Here is a 14,265-nt window from a genome sequence, read left to right on the forward strand (position 1 = left end):
ACGGGTTAAACTTGACTAGGAGGGTGAAAGACAGTTTGTGAATATTCATTAGCTTGTGACACTGCTCTTGGATTCCTTTCACGAGTTCTACTCATATGGAGAATCTTGTGGCAAGTATTTACCCTGACGCCATCCACGCGTGTTCTGGGCCACTGTGATGTTAGGCGGTGTTGCGTTGATGTCTCGAAGTTCTTTTATCAATTTGTTGCTGAATGAGTGTTTTACAAAGCGCTCTGTCTGTGTCTTCTCAGGTTCATCAAGGGCTTCATCTACCGCCACAATGAGCGTTGTCCTGAGAATGAGTACTTCCTGGATTATGTGCGCTACTCCTTCCTGATGAAGCTGCGCAGGAACCTCCCCAAGTCGGTCCTGGACAAGAGCTGGCCCACGGCGCCGACCGCCCTCATCGAGGTATCGCAACATTACACGAGACACAGAGCTAGTCAGTAAACCGTCTCAATCACATTTGAACAGTATTATGATGTAGGTCAGGGGTTCCCAGACTTTTTCCACTCAGCCCCCCCCCGGTCCAACATTGGGGAACATTGCGCACCCACCACGTCAGCACGGTTTGTCACACAGTGTTCACACCCCTCTTGTCACCCCTCTTGTTGGCAGAGAGAACTTGTTGCAGGTTTAATGCTTATTTCCTTCAATTCTACACATTTTGTCATGCGGTGCAGAGAACATGTTGCAGTTTTAAAGCAAATTTTCTTGCAATTCTATACGTTTTGCCATGTCTAATGTGTATTCATGTGATATGTACACAGTACAAAAGTTTGAACTTACATACTCATTCCAGGGTTTTTCTTTATTTTTTACTATTTTCTACATTGTACAATAATAGTGAAGACATCAAAACTATGAAATAACACCTATGGAATCATTTAGTAACATTTTGCAACCATTGATGTAGTCGACATTGAAACAGATCTGTCTGAATTGAGGCATTTTTCTTCTTGATGACACGTTTTGAGTTGTTAAAATGGCACGTGACGAGTCCTTCTCCATCCTATAGGCGTCGGAGCAGCTCCGTAAACTGTACATGCAGAACATGGTGTGGGGCTACTGCAAGAGGATCAACCCAGAGTGGAAACACCAGGTATATAGCGTATTATTGAGTACAGTGGTACATTTTGTATGTCCTTACAAATGAATGTGTGTTCATAGCTCTTCACCAATACGAGTTCAGAACTTCAGATGTTGGCCTTCTACTTCACCAATATAACTTCTCTCCAAACTGTTTGTCCGTTCGCTCTCTCTGTCAATGAAGTTGGAGCAGAAAATGGTGGCCAGTGAGATCTTCAAAAACAAGAAGGACAACTACCCCCAAAGTGTCCCAAAGCTCTTCATGGGCACAAGACTCAGTAAGTGCCTTGATAAACACGCATGCGTTCACGTGTATACACACACACACACACCTAACATTCGTCCTGTGCCTCTCTCTCCTCAGATGGAGAGGAGATTAACCCCAAGGTGTTGCAGTCACTTGGCAGTGAGAAGATGAAGGTCAGTACAGTACTAGTGTGTTTATATGCCCATTCGATTCTCTACTTTGGATTTATGTAGGGTTGCATACTTGTCTTTTTAATATATACTCAGTACAGTATGTTCATGTGTTACTGATTCTTAACCCTGATCGTGTCTGTGGCATGGCTGGTCCAGCCGAGTGGTTAATGCTGCTCCCTGCAGCTCAAACGTTGTGACACACCCTCGATCTTTCCCACAGTCTCTCCTCTTGTCCAATGAAATACAAAATCTTTCAAGATATATGCCCCCCCCCCCCACCAACAATGTCCCCCTCCCACTCCTCAGTATGCAGTCCCAGTGACCAAGTATGACAGGAAGGGCTACAAGGCTAATAATGTCCCCCTCCCACTCCTCAGTATGCAGTCCCAGTGACCAAGTACGACAGGAAGGGCTACAAGGCTCGACCAAGGCAGCTGCTGCTCACCTCCAACTGTGCCGTCATCGTGGAGGAGGCGAAGCTCAAGCAGCGCATCGACTACGCCGCCCTCAAAGGTCAGCGGTCACATGGTTCGGGGTCGAGGATGGGTTGGTGGTCAAATGCTGTTTCAATTGAAATTTATGTTTACTTCCTAAATTGATTGAATTGAAACGGAATGGACCCAAGTCCTTGGTTACTGTTGTCTGGGGTCCTTAGAGGCCACGCTGAATTGGTCTGAGTGATGCTCATAGTTCTCCCAATGACCATTTCTCTCCATCTGTCTGTCCGGCCTCAGGTATCTCAGTCAGCTCTCTCAGTGACGGTGTCTTCGTACTGCACGTGCCCACTGAAGACAAAAAACAGAAGGTGAGGCTGACCTCAGCGCTGTCTTACACAGTCATAACATGGTCCTAACCCCATGGCCATAACCCCATGGCCATAACCCCATGACACACCGGCTATTACGTACTTAACCGATGCCTCTGTTAGGTGTAGCAGTGAAGTAGCCTGATCCCAGGTCAGTTTGTGCTGTCGTGCCAACACCTAATGTCATTGTCACGCCAAACGCAAACAGATCTGGGACGGGCTAGTAGTGAAGATGTAACTCCTCTCCGGTCTCCTCTGGTCTGTAGGGAGATGTGGTGCTTCAGAGTGACCACATCATCGAGACCCTGACCAAAGTGGCCATTTGTGCCGACAAGGTCAACAGCATCAACATCAACCAGGGAAGGTGAGTTGTTGCACTGAAGCGGGCCGTGGTCGGATGGTGGATTTTGATGGCGTGTCATTCTGTTTGCGGTGTAGGTATCACTTTATTTGGATAAGTCTATTTGTAGATACTGAGACCTGGAACTAGATAAGCCATGTCCTGTGTTATTCAGCGGCATCGAAAAACAGGTCTACGTTAATATTAATATAAACTATGCACAATTTACATTCTGGGGTTAAATTGCTTGCATGGAATTCTACCACCAGCTGACAGGACTTGAATTCATAGACACCATCACCATCTGCAATCCGATTAGTTTCATTTGTTAGAAAAATATGTTTTGACTGTAAATGAACTGCATCTCTTCTCTCTCTCTCTCTCTCTCTCTCTCTCTCTCTCTCCCAGTATAACTTTCACGATGGGCCAAGGTAAGGAAGGGATCATAGACTTCACCTCTGGCTCTGAGCTGCTGGTTGCCAAGGCGAAGAATGGCCACCTCTCAGTGGTGAGTCGGAATAACGGAGGGATATAAAGCGTCAGTCCTCCCCTACAGGACTAATACAGTAGGTTGAAACATCAATACTGCATGATTGGAGTCAGAGTTGATTGATTATTGGAGTCCTGCACTCGCATTTATATCAGCTGACTGTACTTGACTTTTTAAAGCTGGTTGTTGTTGTGTGACGTACAGGACACGATTGTTTTGTTAACGCCCCCTGTTAAACTGTACATTGATTTTCATTGTAGGTGTATCTCTGGTAGACACCATTTTGTTCTGCACGTTTACATTGTAAAGAGAACCAATCCGTTATTGAGTTGAAAGTCGAGGTACCTTATTTGTAATGGTTACCTCTCGTCTTCCCTGAACTATTTCAGACTGCCCCTCGACTGAACTCAAGATGATCGACATGGCTGATCATCTGACCACGCCAAGGAAGTCCTTCCTGGAATACGCTCCTATTCACCAATCACCACCGCAGACCTTTCTCTGCCTAAGCCAATCAAATGCCAGCTCTCGCTACTGGAACGGGCATGTGCTTCCAATTAAGAGAAAGTCAAGCGATTTAATTAATTGATATTTATGTTTTATATATTTTGGGGATTAATGCTTGTTATTTGACTATTACGATTTTATTATATGAAGCCAAGGAATAACAATGTTTTGGTGCATTTTCCCTGCACTACTTCTGCTTAATTTGGGAACATGAACAAGCAGTCAATGAGGGTCTCCTTTTGCTTTTTCTTTCCGTCATTCTTTTTTCACAATATTCTCTCTGTTCAGTAATGTAGACGTTGCACCCTCTCTGATACTACTCTTCACTGTTTGGGGGCAGAGGCTTGTGTTATAGTGGAAATGACGTACATGGCTGATGGTATGTAGAGGCTAGGTTTGTTTTGAGCTGTCGAGGAGAAGGGAGTTTGGTAGAGAAGGTCATAATGAAGAGTTGTTGGGTTTTTTTCAAACTTGTGTCGACTCGGACACAATGCTCTTGAGGTTTTCCATCCGAAGGGATATTAGCGGAAAAGTCATGTGTGTGTGTGTGTGTGACCTTTTGACCCAGAGCATACTGGCCAGACTGTGGAGTACATTTGGTCTGTGCAGTGCCATAGATCTCTAAATCATTGCTTGATGTAAATATCATGGAGGAGCCCAAATGGAAGCGTAAACCAAAGCATTTCGGTGATGAGAAATGTGTTTTTATAATTGATTTATAATGGAAACGCCATAGTGAATGTGGTCTTTACAATGTATAATAGAGATGCAGAGGGGAACAAAGGTGAGAAAGGAAATGGGGGGGTAAACCGTTTAGTCTTTGCATTTTATCTCTTGTTTTCCACCCAACAATTGTGCCTTTCTCCTTTACTAAGTTATTGTTAATGGATTATTTATATGTTGATACACCAATTAAACAATGACACTTTGGGGATGACCTTGACTCCTCCGTTAGAGCCAGATGTCTCGTATGGCCTGGAGGAAGACGATTCAGAGAGAAAGACATGCATACTGTACACACACACACACACACACACACTTACACTTCACTCCAAGTTAGACCTCTAGAATTTAAGCTTTTTGGAAAACACGCTGTGATCCATTTGCTTTCCTTTTGTGTCGCGTTTCCAGGCTGCCGTTTCCGTACTCTGGGTAAGTGTAGCAGCTCTCGCCAGGCTATAGTAGTAGTCGGGACAACGTTCACTGCTTCTTTTAACACATTTACCATTACTTTCCCGACCACGATTTTTGTGCCATCCTTTGTGACAGGGACGATGGTACAGACGAATGCACTACATATTGATATAGAATCTGTCCACAGTGTTACGCTACAATACAGCCTCACTGTTTCTGGCGTATCGACAACCGACAGCTCAGCCCTCTCAACAATGTTTTTAATGTTTTGATTGGCACTTCTGAACACAGGCCTTCAAGAGAGAAGAGGCCCCATGCACTGCAGTAAATGCAATCGAGCCCCATGCACTGCAGTAAATGCAATCGCGACTCTTCCTGGTGTTTTAATACCTACGTCATAGCATATACATCATAGCCACGGGTGTTCATCACAGAAAGCACACGGATCAACGGTAACATCCTCAGGAACACTGGGCTATCTTTGTAACAAACCAGAGGTGTGTTGGTATAACCCACGTGACACTACAGTTCATAGAGGTGCGTTTTAATGTACACACCTCTCCCCAGCAGACTTTCTGAGCAACGTTTCACTCTTCACGTTTCTGTGCTGCTTCTTCCTTTGCTTTGCTTTGCCTCTTGAGTGCCGCCCCCCCCCCCATCCTCCTATGATCAAGCCTCTGAGCTGTGTACAGCTGGCAAACCAGTGAAAGAACGGTATGACAGGTGCAATATGCCTAATTAAAGGTGTGCTACTGCACTGACGCTAGCCAAAGACGCAATCGTTGATGAAATGTCTGTTAATTGTCTGTTGTATGATTATATGTCAATTTAAAGTGTTATTATTTTCCTGGTGGAAGATGTGTGCTTGGTTAGTCTGGTCCCAGATCAGTCTGTGCTCTCTTGCCAATGCCAGACAGCGCAAACAGATCTGGGACCGGGCTATTGTGTTCTGTGCTCTAATAAGAGATTTGAGCCAAGTGAGGATTTTTAAGTGTAACATTCATTTAGACTTGTTCAAAAACATTGTGTGTTGCTAATGTGCCTTGAGTTTAATAGAAATTACAACCCATTTTGTATGGAATTCTGTGACAAATACCTCCTCGACAATGTCACTTATTCCAGAGTAAAAACTATATATACCAAAAAAATCGGATTCCAACGTTTTAGAATGTCATAGAAATTTCTCTATAAAGCCTGTCTTCAAACCAAATCCTATTTTTTTAATCATTTACAATCAGTCCTGAGTGTCTGTATGCACCATCATGTAGAATTAGACCAACACGCTAAAGATAAAATGTAAAAAAATAAACTTTAAATGATATTCTGTCTGGGTCCTTCATTACAAACATCCTTCCTTGATAATTTGATGCATTTTAACAGTAAAACTAGATTATGCAAGTAATCTTTACTCTGAATTTTACTGTGCGGTCTTTATAAGTCCCAAGCCAGAACAGCTAAAACCTACCAACCTACCGTCGTGTTGAAATGACGTTGTGATCTCAAGGGACTGTACGAAGTGACGCAATCCTCAGCTGTGATGAGGAATTTGACATTTATCTCTAGTCTTGAGTTTGAATAGTCTCTCTGCTCTATAGGTGTATAAAACCAACACACCAGATTTTAATAATAGTTTTGAACTGTTATTTAAAAACATGGCATTGGTGGTTAATCAATGTTCACTTATAGACTCGACTAGGTATCAGTGAGTCATCATTCGGGAAAGTTTAGATAATTTCACTTTCAAAAGGGGTAAGTTTATTATTAGCAATCATTCTACCTTTTATGTTCTGACTTTCTTTTGACACATTTGACACTGATGCCATAACCTTTATTGTAATAATCATGTTATAACGTGTAATACATTAAATTGTAATCTTAGTGGCAACAGGTTATTATGGAATCTTGCAAACTCAGCGGATTAAAGTCTGTTTTGGGAAGTCCGATATTACACCATTAAAAATAAATATATATTTATTTTCTAGTTATGTGGACTTAATATTTACAATTCAATAACACAACATTTATAGTTGACAAGTTTGTTTTTTATAGCTTAAGCTACAATGTCCATATTCCATGTGTAACTAACTCTGTGTTGTCTGTTCACACTGCTATGCTTTATCTTGGCCAGGTCGCAGTTGCAAATGAGAACTTGTTCTCAACTAGCCTACCTGGTTAAATAAAGGTGAAAAAAAATAAAAATGTCACACTAATATTATCATGCCATATGATTATTTTTAGGCCTACATCAGGTTTTGAAGTCATAATAAAATGTATTTATGTTATTTTCTGTTTTTAGCTGAAATGACAACTGCGACTATGTGGACCTGTATTGCTCCATTTTATGCTGTAAACAACGTCTCGATTCACAGAAAGGAATGCAGAAGAACCACTTCCATATTCAAACCACTTCTCCTGCGAGTCTTGTATGTTGTTGAATAAGTGGGCAACGGACAAATATATTCTGGTAAACCAGTCACCGCAAGAGTGAGTCTCCCCAGTCCCCATAATGGCGGTGGGGCCACGCAGTATAGAACTACAGGAGCGTCGTGTGCAACTGGTGGAGAGCTGGAGCCAAAATGTCACCCACCTCCAGGAGCTTCTTTATCAGGTAGGGGCTCTTACTGAGGAGGACCTCAGCCTAGTGAGAGGGGGAGGTCGCCCGGGGGAGAGGGACTGCATGAGGACTCTGCTGGATGTGCTACACGGGCGTGGAGAGGAAGCCTGTCGAGCCTTCTTTCATGTACTACAGTCACAGAGAACCAACACAGAGTCAGGGTCTATGCTAGCTGCTATCCCACCCAAGGGCACTGGAACCAGCAGCAGTGACTCTGGTCCAACCAACATGCAGGAGCACTTGAGGAAACACAAGGACATATTAGGCAGGCAGTACGGTCCCGTTGATTACCTTAGGATCGGGACTAGTAGCTCAGAGAGCGTTAATGAGCCTGGTTCCTTTACAGATATTACGTTGTCCAGGTGCGTGGGCTACTCTGTTCCCCTGCAGTACCACCAGCACGAGGCAGCCATGGTGGGTGATGCCTTCCGGAGCCAGGACCAGGTCTGTACCTTTCAAGATGTCTGCCAGAGTCTGCTGTCTGTTCCAGGAGACAATATGACTCTGCTCTCGGGGGTGGCAGGCAGTGGGAAGACCACCGTGGTTATACGTCTGGTTTATGAGTGGGCCAGGAACTCAGACTCCCAGAAGATAGTCCTGTCCCTATCCTTCAGAGAGCTCAATCTGCTCAGTGAGCCGCAGAGCTTGCAGGAGCTTCTTCTGGTGCACTACAGCCACCTCAAACCTGTTCTGGCCCTGGTCGTTGACTCCCAACCCAGCCGGATCCTGCTCATCTTGGACGGGCTCGATGAGTTCCGCTTCCCTCTGGACTTTGAACGGAGTCCCAAGTGCTCGGATCCGGAGCGGAGGCTGGGCATGGGGGAGATGGTGGTAAAACTGATCAAGGGTCACCTCCTCCCCGGTAATCTCCATCCTGGTCACATCACGGCCCCACGCCGTCTCCAAGGTCCCTCCACTGCTGGTGACCCAGCTCTACAGCATCTTGGGCTTCTCCACAGACCAGCAGAGGCACTACTTTGAGCAGAGCTGCAGCTCTCCCCTGGTGGCCTCTGCCGTGTGGGGCTACGTTTCCTCCTACCAGCCCCTCCAGCTCATGTGTCGTATACCGGCCTTCTGCTGGATAGTCTCCACTGCCCTCCGTGACGGAGCCCCCAGCTACTTTAGCCAAGTCACCACCACCACTTTGCCCAGTACAGCTAGGACAACGCCAGCAGGCTCCAGTGATACTACCAACAACAGCGCTGAAAAAGCCACTCCAACCCCTTCCATCTTCTCCTTCACTGTTCCCAACGTGACGTTAATGAGTGGCGATGTCAAGCCCATCACCATCACAGAGATCTACTGCTGCTTCCTCAAGTCCGTCCTGGTGTTCCACGGCGAGGGCCGCAGTCAGGAAGGCTGCAGCCCGCAGCGTCTCCAGGAGGCCCCGCGGGTCCTAAAGGAGATGCGGCCCATGCTGAGAGACCTGGGAGCCCTGGCCTTCCAGGGCCTACTGGAGCGGCGCTTCCTCTTCGACCAGGCTGATCTGAGCTCTTTCTCCCTGGACTGCAGCGGACTGTCCAAGGCCTTCCTGGTGGAGATCCTCCGAGAGGACCGGGCCTCGCTCACCTACCAGAGGAGCTTCCACTTCCTCCACACTAGTGTACAGGAGTTCCTGGCTGCTCTGTACTACGTCCTGCAGGCCCTCTCCGGCTCAGACCCGTTCTTAGGCCTCAAGTCAGCCGTCGTTGTAGCCATGTTTCCAGTCGCCCTGCACAAAGTGTTAACCTCCACTGCTAATAAGCTCCTGACGCCCAGACGGCTCCTGCGCAGATGCATCAAGAAGGCTTTCTCCTGGGGTGGACACCATCAGTCTGGTCACATGGACCTCTTCTGCAGGTCAAATAATATGTGCATAAAAAAAACATAGACAAAAGTAATGTTGTGTTTTGTAATTCACTTCATCCCATATTAACGTTCATAAAATGTCTCTGTTAACTTTTCTCTCCATTAATTGTAGATTATGTTGTATTTTTCTCCTTAGATTTGTATCTGGCTTATTGGTACCTCAAACCTGTGTCATCCTGGATGGACTATTCCCAGGCAGATCCCATATATTCCCATCTCTCTCTTCCTCCTCTCTATCCCTGCCCTCTCCTTCTCCTCCTCCTTTCACCCCTCCCTTTCTCCTGAGCCTGCTCCACTGCCAGCTCCAATGTGGCAGACTGAGTCCAGAGAGGCAGGTCAACGTGTGCCACTGCCTGTACGAGGCCCAGGACCCAGGCCTGGTGCAGCGTCTACAATCCTGGCTGCAGGTGCTGGCCCAGCAACAGGTCCCAGACCAGTCTGGCCCAGCCAAGAGGGACTGGAGCGAGCTGGCCTTCCTGCTGCAGCTGATCCCAGACCTGCAGGATCTGAATCTGGAGGCCCAGGGGCTGGACGCAGAAGGCCTGCGCAGATTGTTGCCTGTACTCCCTCTCTTCAGCACCCTCAGGTGGGCTAAGTCATGTGTAAAACCTTAAATCAGGCTTAATCCAAACACAAAAATTAAGTTATTTATATTTTTCTCCAAACAGTATGTGTTTCTTGATACGTGAGAACGAAAACCCTGTGTATTTATCTCCTGTATTCGTTCCTCATAAAGGCTAGGGCAGAATCCACTGGGTCCAGAGGGGGCAGTTGTGTTAGCCTGTGCCCTGCAGAGCCCAGACTGCCGTGTCGAGAGACTGTGGTGAGGACAGTATAAGGGCTAATTGAAGCAGAGAGAATAGTTGGACAGGACAACTGACATCACCACCTTGGATGGACTACATGCACTCATTTGTATTTTCTGTTGCAAAGCTGTTTAAAACGTTTTCCATGGCATGCCCTAATGAACACAACCCTGTGGAATTGTTCCTTTTCCAGGGTGGTGGGGACAGGACTGGGTTGTGAGGGACTCAAGGTGCTTACAGAAGGACTGAAAGACAACCACACAGTGGTCGACCTTAGGTAACACAGGATATCAATGCTCTGATAGGCTACAGGTACTCAATAAAACTATTATAAAGCAGTCTCTCACCAATCATTGTCTGCCATCATTCCATGGTTTAAGGATGGCCATCAATCACATTGGCGACGTGGGAGCGGGCTATCTGGCGGATCTACTGCGGACCAATCATACACTTAAAGATGTCAGGTGAGGATGGGAAAGCACTGCGATCAAAGATATCATCCTTTGCGGTTAATTAAAAACAGCCTAGTTACACATCTGTGGTCAAGTTCTCTCACATTCTCATGTCAGTTCACACGAGGTAATTACAAGAATAGGGCCTGTGATGTGCACTATCACTGTACCTAGGTTATTAATCTGTCTTGGATTGATCCTCGGCCATAGGCTTTTGGTCAAGTAAAACAATATTAGCAACAGACTTGTTTTTGTGTTCCTCAGGCTCCGTGACAACCAGATTACTGATAAGGGAGCAGGACTCCTCATGGAAGCACTGACTGAGAATACCACTCTGGAACATCTCTGGTGAGCAGTATACACACACACATACTCTGTTATACCATGTTTTTACCATGTTATACCATGCGGTCATCCCCCTCTTCAAAGGGGGTGACACTCTAACCCCAAACTAATATAATAATAATAATATATGCCATTTAGCAGACGCTTTTATCCAAAGCGACTTACAGTCATGTGTGCATACATTCTACGTATGGGTGGTCCCGGGAATCGAACCCACTACCCTGGCGTTACAAGCGCCATGCTCTACCAACTGAGCTACAGAAGGACCACAACTGTTATAGACCTATATACTGCCCATCCTGCCCTGTCTCTCCAAAGTCATCGAAAACCAAGTTAATAAATAGATCACTGACCATTTTGAATCCCACTGTACCTTCTCCTCTGTGCAATCCGGTTTCCGAGCCGGTCACGGGTGCACCTCAGCCACGCTCAAGGTACTAAACGATATCATAACAGCCATCGATAAAAGACATTACTGTGCAGCCATCTTCATCGACCTGGCCAAGGCTTTCGACTCTGTCAATCACCGTAATCTAATCAGTAGACTCAACAGTCTTGGTTTCACAAATGACTGCCTTGCCTGGTTCACCAACTACTTCTCAGACAGAGTTCAGTGTGTCAAATCGGAGGGCCTGTTGTCCGGACCTCTGGCAGTCTCTATGGGGGTACCACAGGGTTCCACCTCTACACAGACGATACCATTCTGTATACATCTGGCCCTTCTTTGGACACTGTGTTAACTAACCTCCAAACGAGCTTCAATGCCATACAACACTCCTTCTGTGGCTTCCAACTGCACTTAAACACTAGTAAAATGAAATGCAAGCTTTTCAATCGTTCGCTGCCCGCACCCGCCCGCCCGACGAGCATCTACTCTGGACGGTTCTGACTCAGAATATGTGGACAACTACAAATACCTAGGTGTCTAGCTAGACTGTAAACTCCTTCCAGACTAACCCTGCCAATGACTGGAACGAATTGCAAAAATCGCTGAAGCTGGAGACTTATTTCCCTCACTAACTTTTAACAACTGCTATCTGAGCAGCTAACCGATCGCTGCAGCTGTACATAGCCCATCTGTAAATTGCCCATCCAATCTACCTACCTCATCCCCATATTGTTTTTATTTACTTTTCTGCTCTTTTGCACACCAGCATTTCTACTTGCACATCATCATCTGCTCATCTATCACTCCAGTGTTATTTGACTAAATATGATTACTTCGCTACTATGGCCTATTTATTGCCTTACCTCCTCACGCCATTTGCACACACTTTATATAGACTAGAATTTTTTCTATTGTGTTATTGACTGTACGCTTGTTTATTCCATGTGTAACCCTGTGTTGTTGTTTGTGTCGCACTGCTTTGCTTTATCTTGGCCAGATCGCCGTTGTAAATGAGAAGTTGTTCTCAACTAGCCTACCTGGTTAAATAAAGGTGAAAAAAATATATGCTCCAATTAAAACATTTGAATTCCAATCTGGAGGTATGCATTTAAAAAAATATATGTTTTACCTTTATTTAACTAGACAAGTCGGCTAAAAACAAATTCTTATTTTCAATGACTGCCTAGGAACAGTGGGTTAACTGACTTGTTCAGGGGCAGAACAACAGATTTTTACCTTGTCAGCTCGGGGATTTGATCTTGCAACTTTTCGGTTAATGGCCCAACACTCTAACCGCTAGGCTACCTGCCACCCCATCTGTAACCTTAACATCTTAGCATCTGTAACCTTAACATCTTAGCATCTGAAACCTTAACATCTTAGCATCTGTAACCTTAACATCTTAGCATCTGTAACCTTGACATCTTAGCATCTGTAACCTTGCCATCATAGCATCTGTAACCTTGACATCTTAGCATCTGTAACCTTGACATCTTAGCATCTGTAACCTTGACATCTTAGCATCTGTAACCTTGACATCTTAGCATCTGTAACCTTGACATCTTAGCATCTGTAACCTTGACATCTTAGCATCTGTAACCTTGACATCTTAGCATCTGTAACCTTGACATCTTAGCATCTGTAACCTTGACATCTTAGCATCTGTAACCTTGACATCTTAGCATCTGTAACCTTGACATCTTAGCATCTGTAACCTTACCATCTTTCATTTAGTTGACTTAGCATTGATACTGTTATCTGCTCAGTTTCCCACTATTTGAACAAGATAATATTTTACATATGTTGATATTTCATTGTGACTTTGTCTCTTTGCTCAGGATGTTTGACAACAAGTTATCAAAGGAGGGAGTCAGGAAGCTGAAGCAGTTTGCCAGGAGCACATCTCATCTGGACATCAAAGTGTGCATCTGATTTCATCTGCCTTTCCTGTTGCTGATGATGGACTCCAAGTACTTTATCATTGGTGGATGATGTGGTTGTTTATCATTTGTGTGATATGGTACTTTTGCACATATACATGGTATGAAAGATGTTATTAGTATTTAATTCTTATTTTTGTTCAAAGAACTAAGAGTTTATATTTGGTTGTCAGGTTGTAATAGGTCAATGTCAATGAAATCGTCATAGGTCAACACGTTTTTCCAACAGGTTACCTTCTTGTGTTGTCAGAAACGCCGCCTCCAAGTAACGAGTTTAAACGTTTAAACAGCACTTCCATGGATGGCCAGCAGGGAGCAATAGACCTGCATACACATGACCTACTGGAAGGCTAGGGTCATTATGTGCTAAATTTAGATGATCATGTTCACTCTAACAAAGTTGGGCATTAATGGGTTAACAATAATTTGTTGGTAGCCAACTAAATTTCACTACTTAGAATTAATATAGAAATGTATTAAGTTGAGGGTGACAAAATTAAGTTGAGAATTTTTTTTTCTACCACAAGATGTCACCATCAATTTAAACTTTTCTGCAGTGTTTTTGTTTGCATCCTTCCGAGTCTGGTCCATGGGGACATGCATGTCATTATCCTTTGTTTCCCATTTCCATAGAAAAAAGGAAAATATGTAAAGTACCTGAATCATAAGGTGATTTTTGTGATGACCAGGGACAGTGCTACTATTACTACAAATCGAATTCTATACTTTGTCACCTGTGAAGGTAGAAACTCATAATCCCTTTATGCACTTTGGAAAAAGTTTGTCTGGAAATATTTTTTAAAAACATCGGGAAAATGCTTCCCATTTAACTCAACCATAAACAAGTTTGCTATTTTTGTTTTATCTATAATTAGACTAGACAATGTACGAACCTCTACATGTAATTGAAAATAAAACAATGCGTGCAAGTCCTTATTTAAATTCATATTATTTGCCATAACACCCACGTCTTCTGTGTCAAAACATTAGCTGGATGTTTGTACCAATTATTTATTTAATAATTTAAGCGCTCTCTGATTGGTTTGAGCTCTTCTCTAGCTCGGGGCCTGGCCAATGGAGACGCAGG

At 44.5% G+C, this 14,265-nt stretch overlaps 2 protein-coding genes across 10 annotated transcripts in view; both read left to right on the plus strand.

Moving 5' to 3' along the window:
• LOC124006406 (unconventional myosin-Ic-like) overlaps positions 1-7,335 on the plus strand; it is an 87,785-nt gene extending 80,450 nt beyond the window's left edge. For 5 of the 9 annotated variants that reach the window (XM_046316411.1, XM_046316410.1, XM_046316408.1 and 2 more), the window contains 9 exons: positions 252-411; positions 1,019-1,102; positions 1,274-1,367; positions 1,454-1,509; positions 1,887-2,022; positions 2,244-2,314; positions 2,581-2,678; positions 3,063-3,220; positions 3,534-6,106. In XM_046316411.1, the coding sequence (XP_046172367.1) occupies positions 252-411; positions 1,019-1,102; positions 1,274-1,367; positions 1,454-1,509; positions 1,887-2,022; positions 2,244-2,314; positions 2,581-2,678; positions 3,063-3,189 (826 nt within the window). In that variant the 3' untranslated portion in view covers positions 3,190-3,220; positions 3,534-6,106. Of the gene's footprint in view, positions 1-251; positions 412-1,018; positions 1,103-1,273; positions 1,368-1,453; positions 1,510-1,815; positions 2,023-2,243; positions 2,315-2,580; positions 2,679-3,062; positions 3,221-3,533; positions 6,107-7,324 lie in introns of those variants that run through there. The other 4 variants (XM_046316406.1, XM_046316404.1, XM_046316405.1 and 1 more) reach the window with 3 other exon arrangements.
• Positions 7,336-8,438: 1,103 nt separating this feature from the next.
• Positions 8,439-14,107, plus strand: LOC124006408 (NLR family CARD domain-containing protein 3-like). Its single transcript, XM_046316412.1, has 7 exons — positions 8,439-9,238; positions 9,384-9,833; positions 9,984-10,070; positions 10,247-10,330; positions 10,434-10,517; positions 10,770-10,853; positions 13,077-14,107. The coding sequence occupies exons 1-7, from the start codon at positions 8,454-8,456 to the stop codon at positions 13,168-13,170; spliced, it is 1,668 nt and encodes a 555-aa protein (XP_046172368.1). The 5' UTR covers positions 8,439-8,453; the 3' UTR covers positions 13,171-14,107.
• Positions 14,108-14,265: the final 158 nt, after the last annotated feature.

The sequence above is a fragment of the Oncorhynchus gorbuscha genome, linkage group LG19 (genome assembly GCF_021184085.1).
Source record: "Oncorhynchus gorbuscha isolate QuinsamMale2020 ecotype Even-year linkage group LG19, OgorEven_v1.0, whole genome shotgun sequence".
Lineage (NCBI taxonomy): Eukaryota > Metazoa > Chordata > Actinopteri > Salmoniformes > Salmonidae > Oncorhynchus > Oncorhynchus gorbuscha.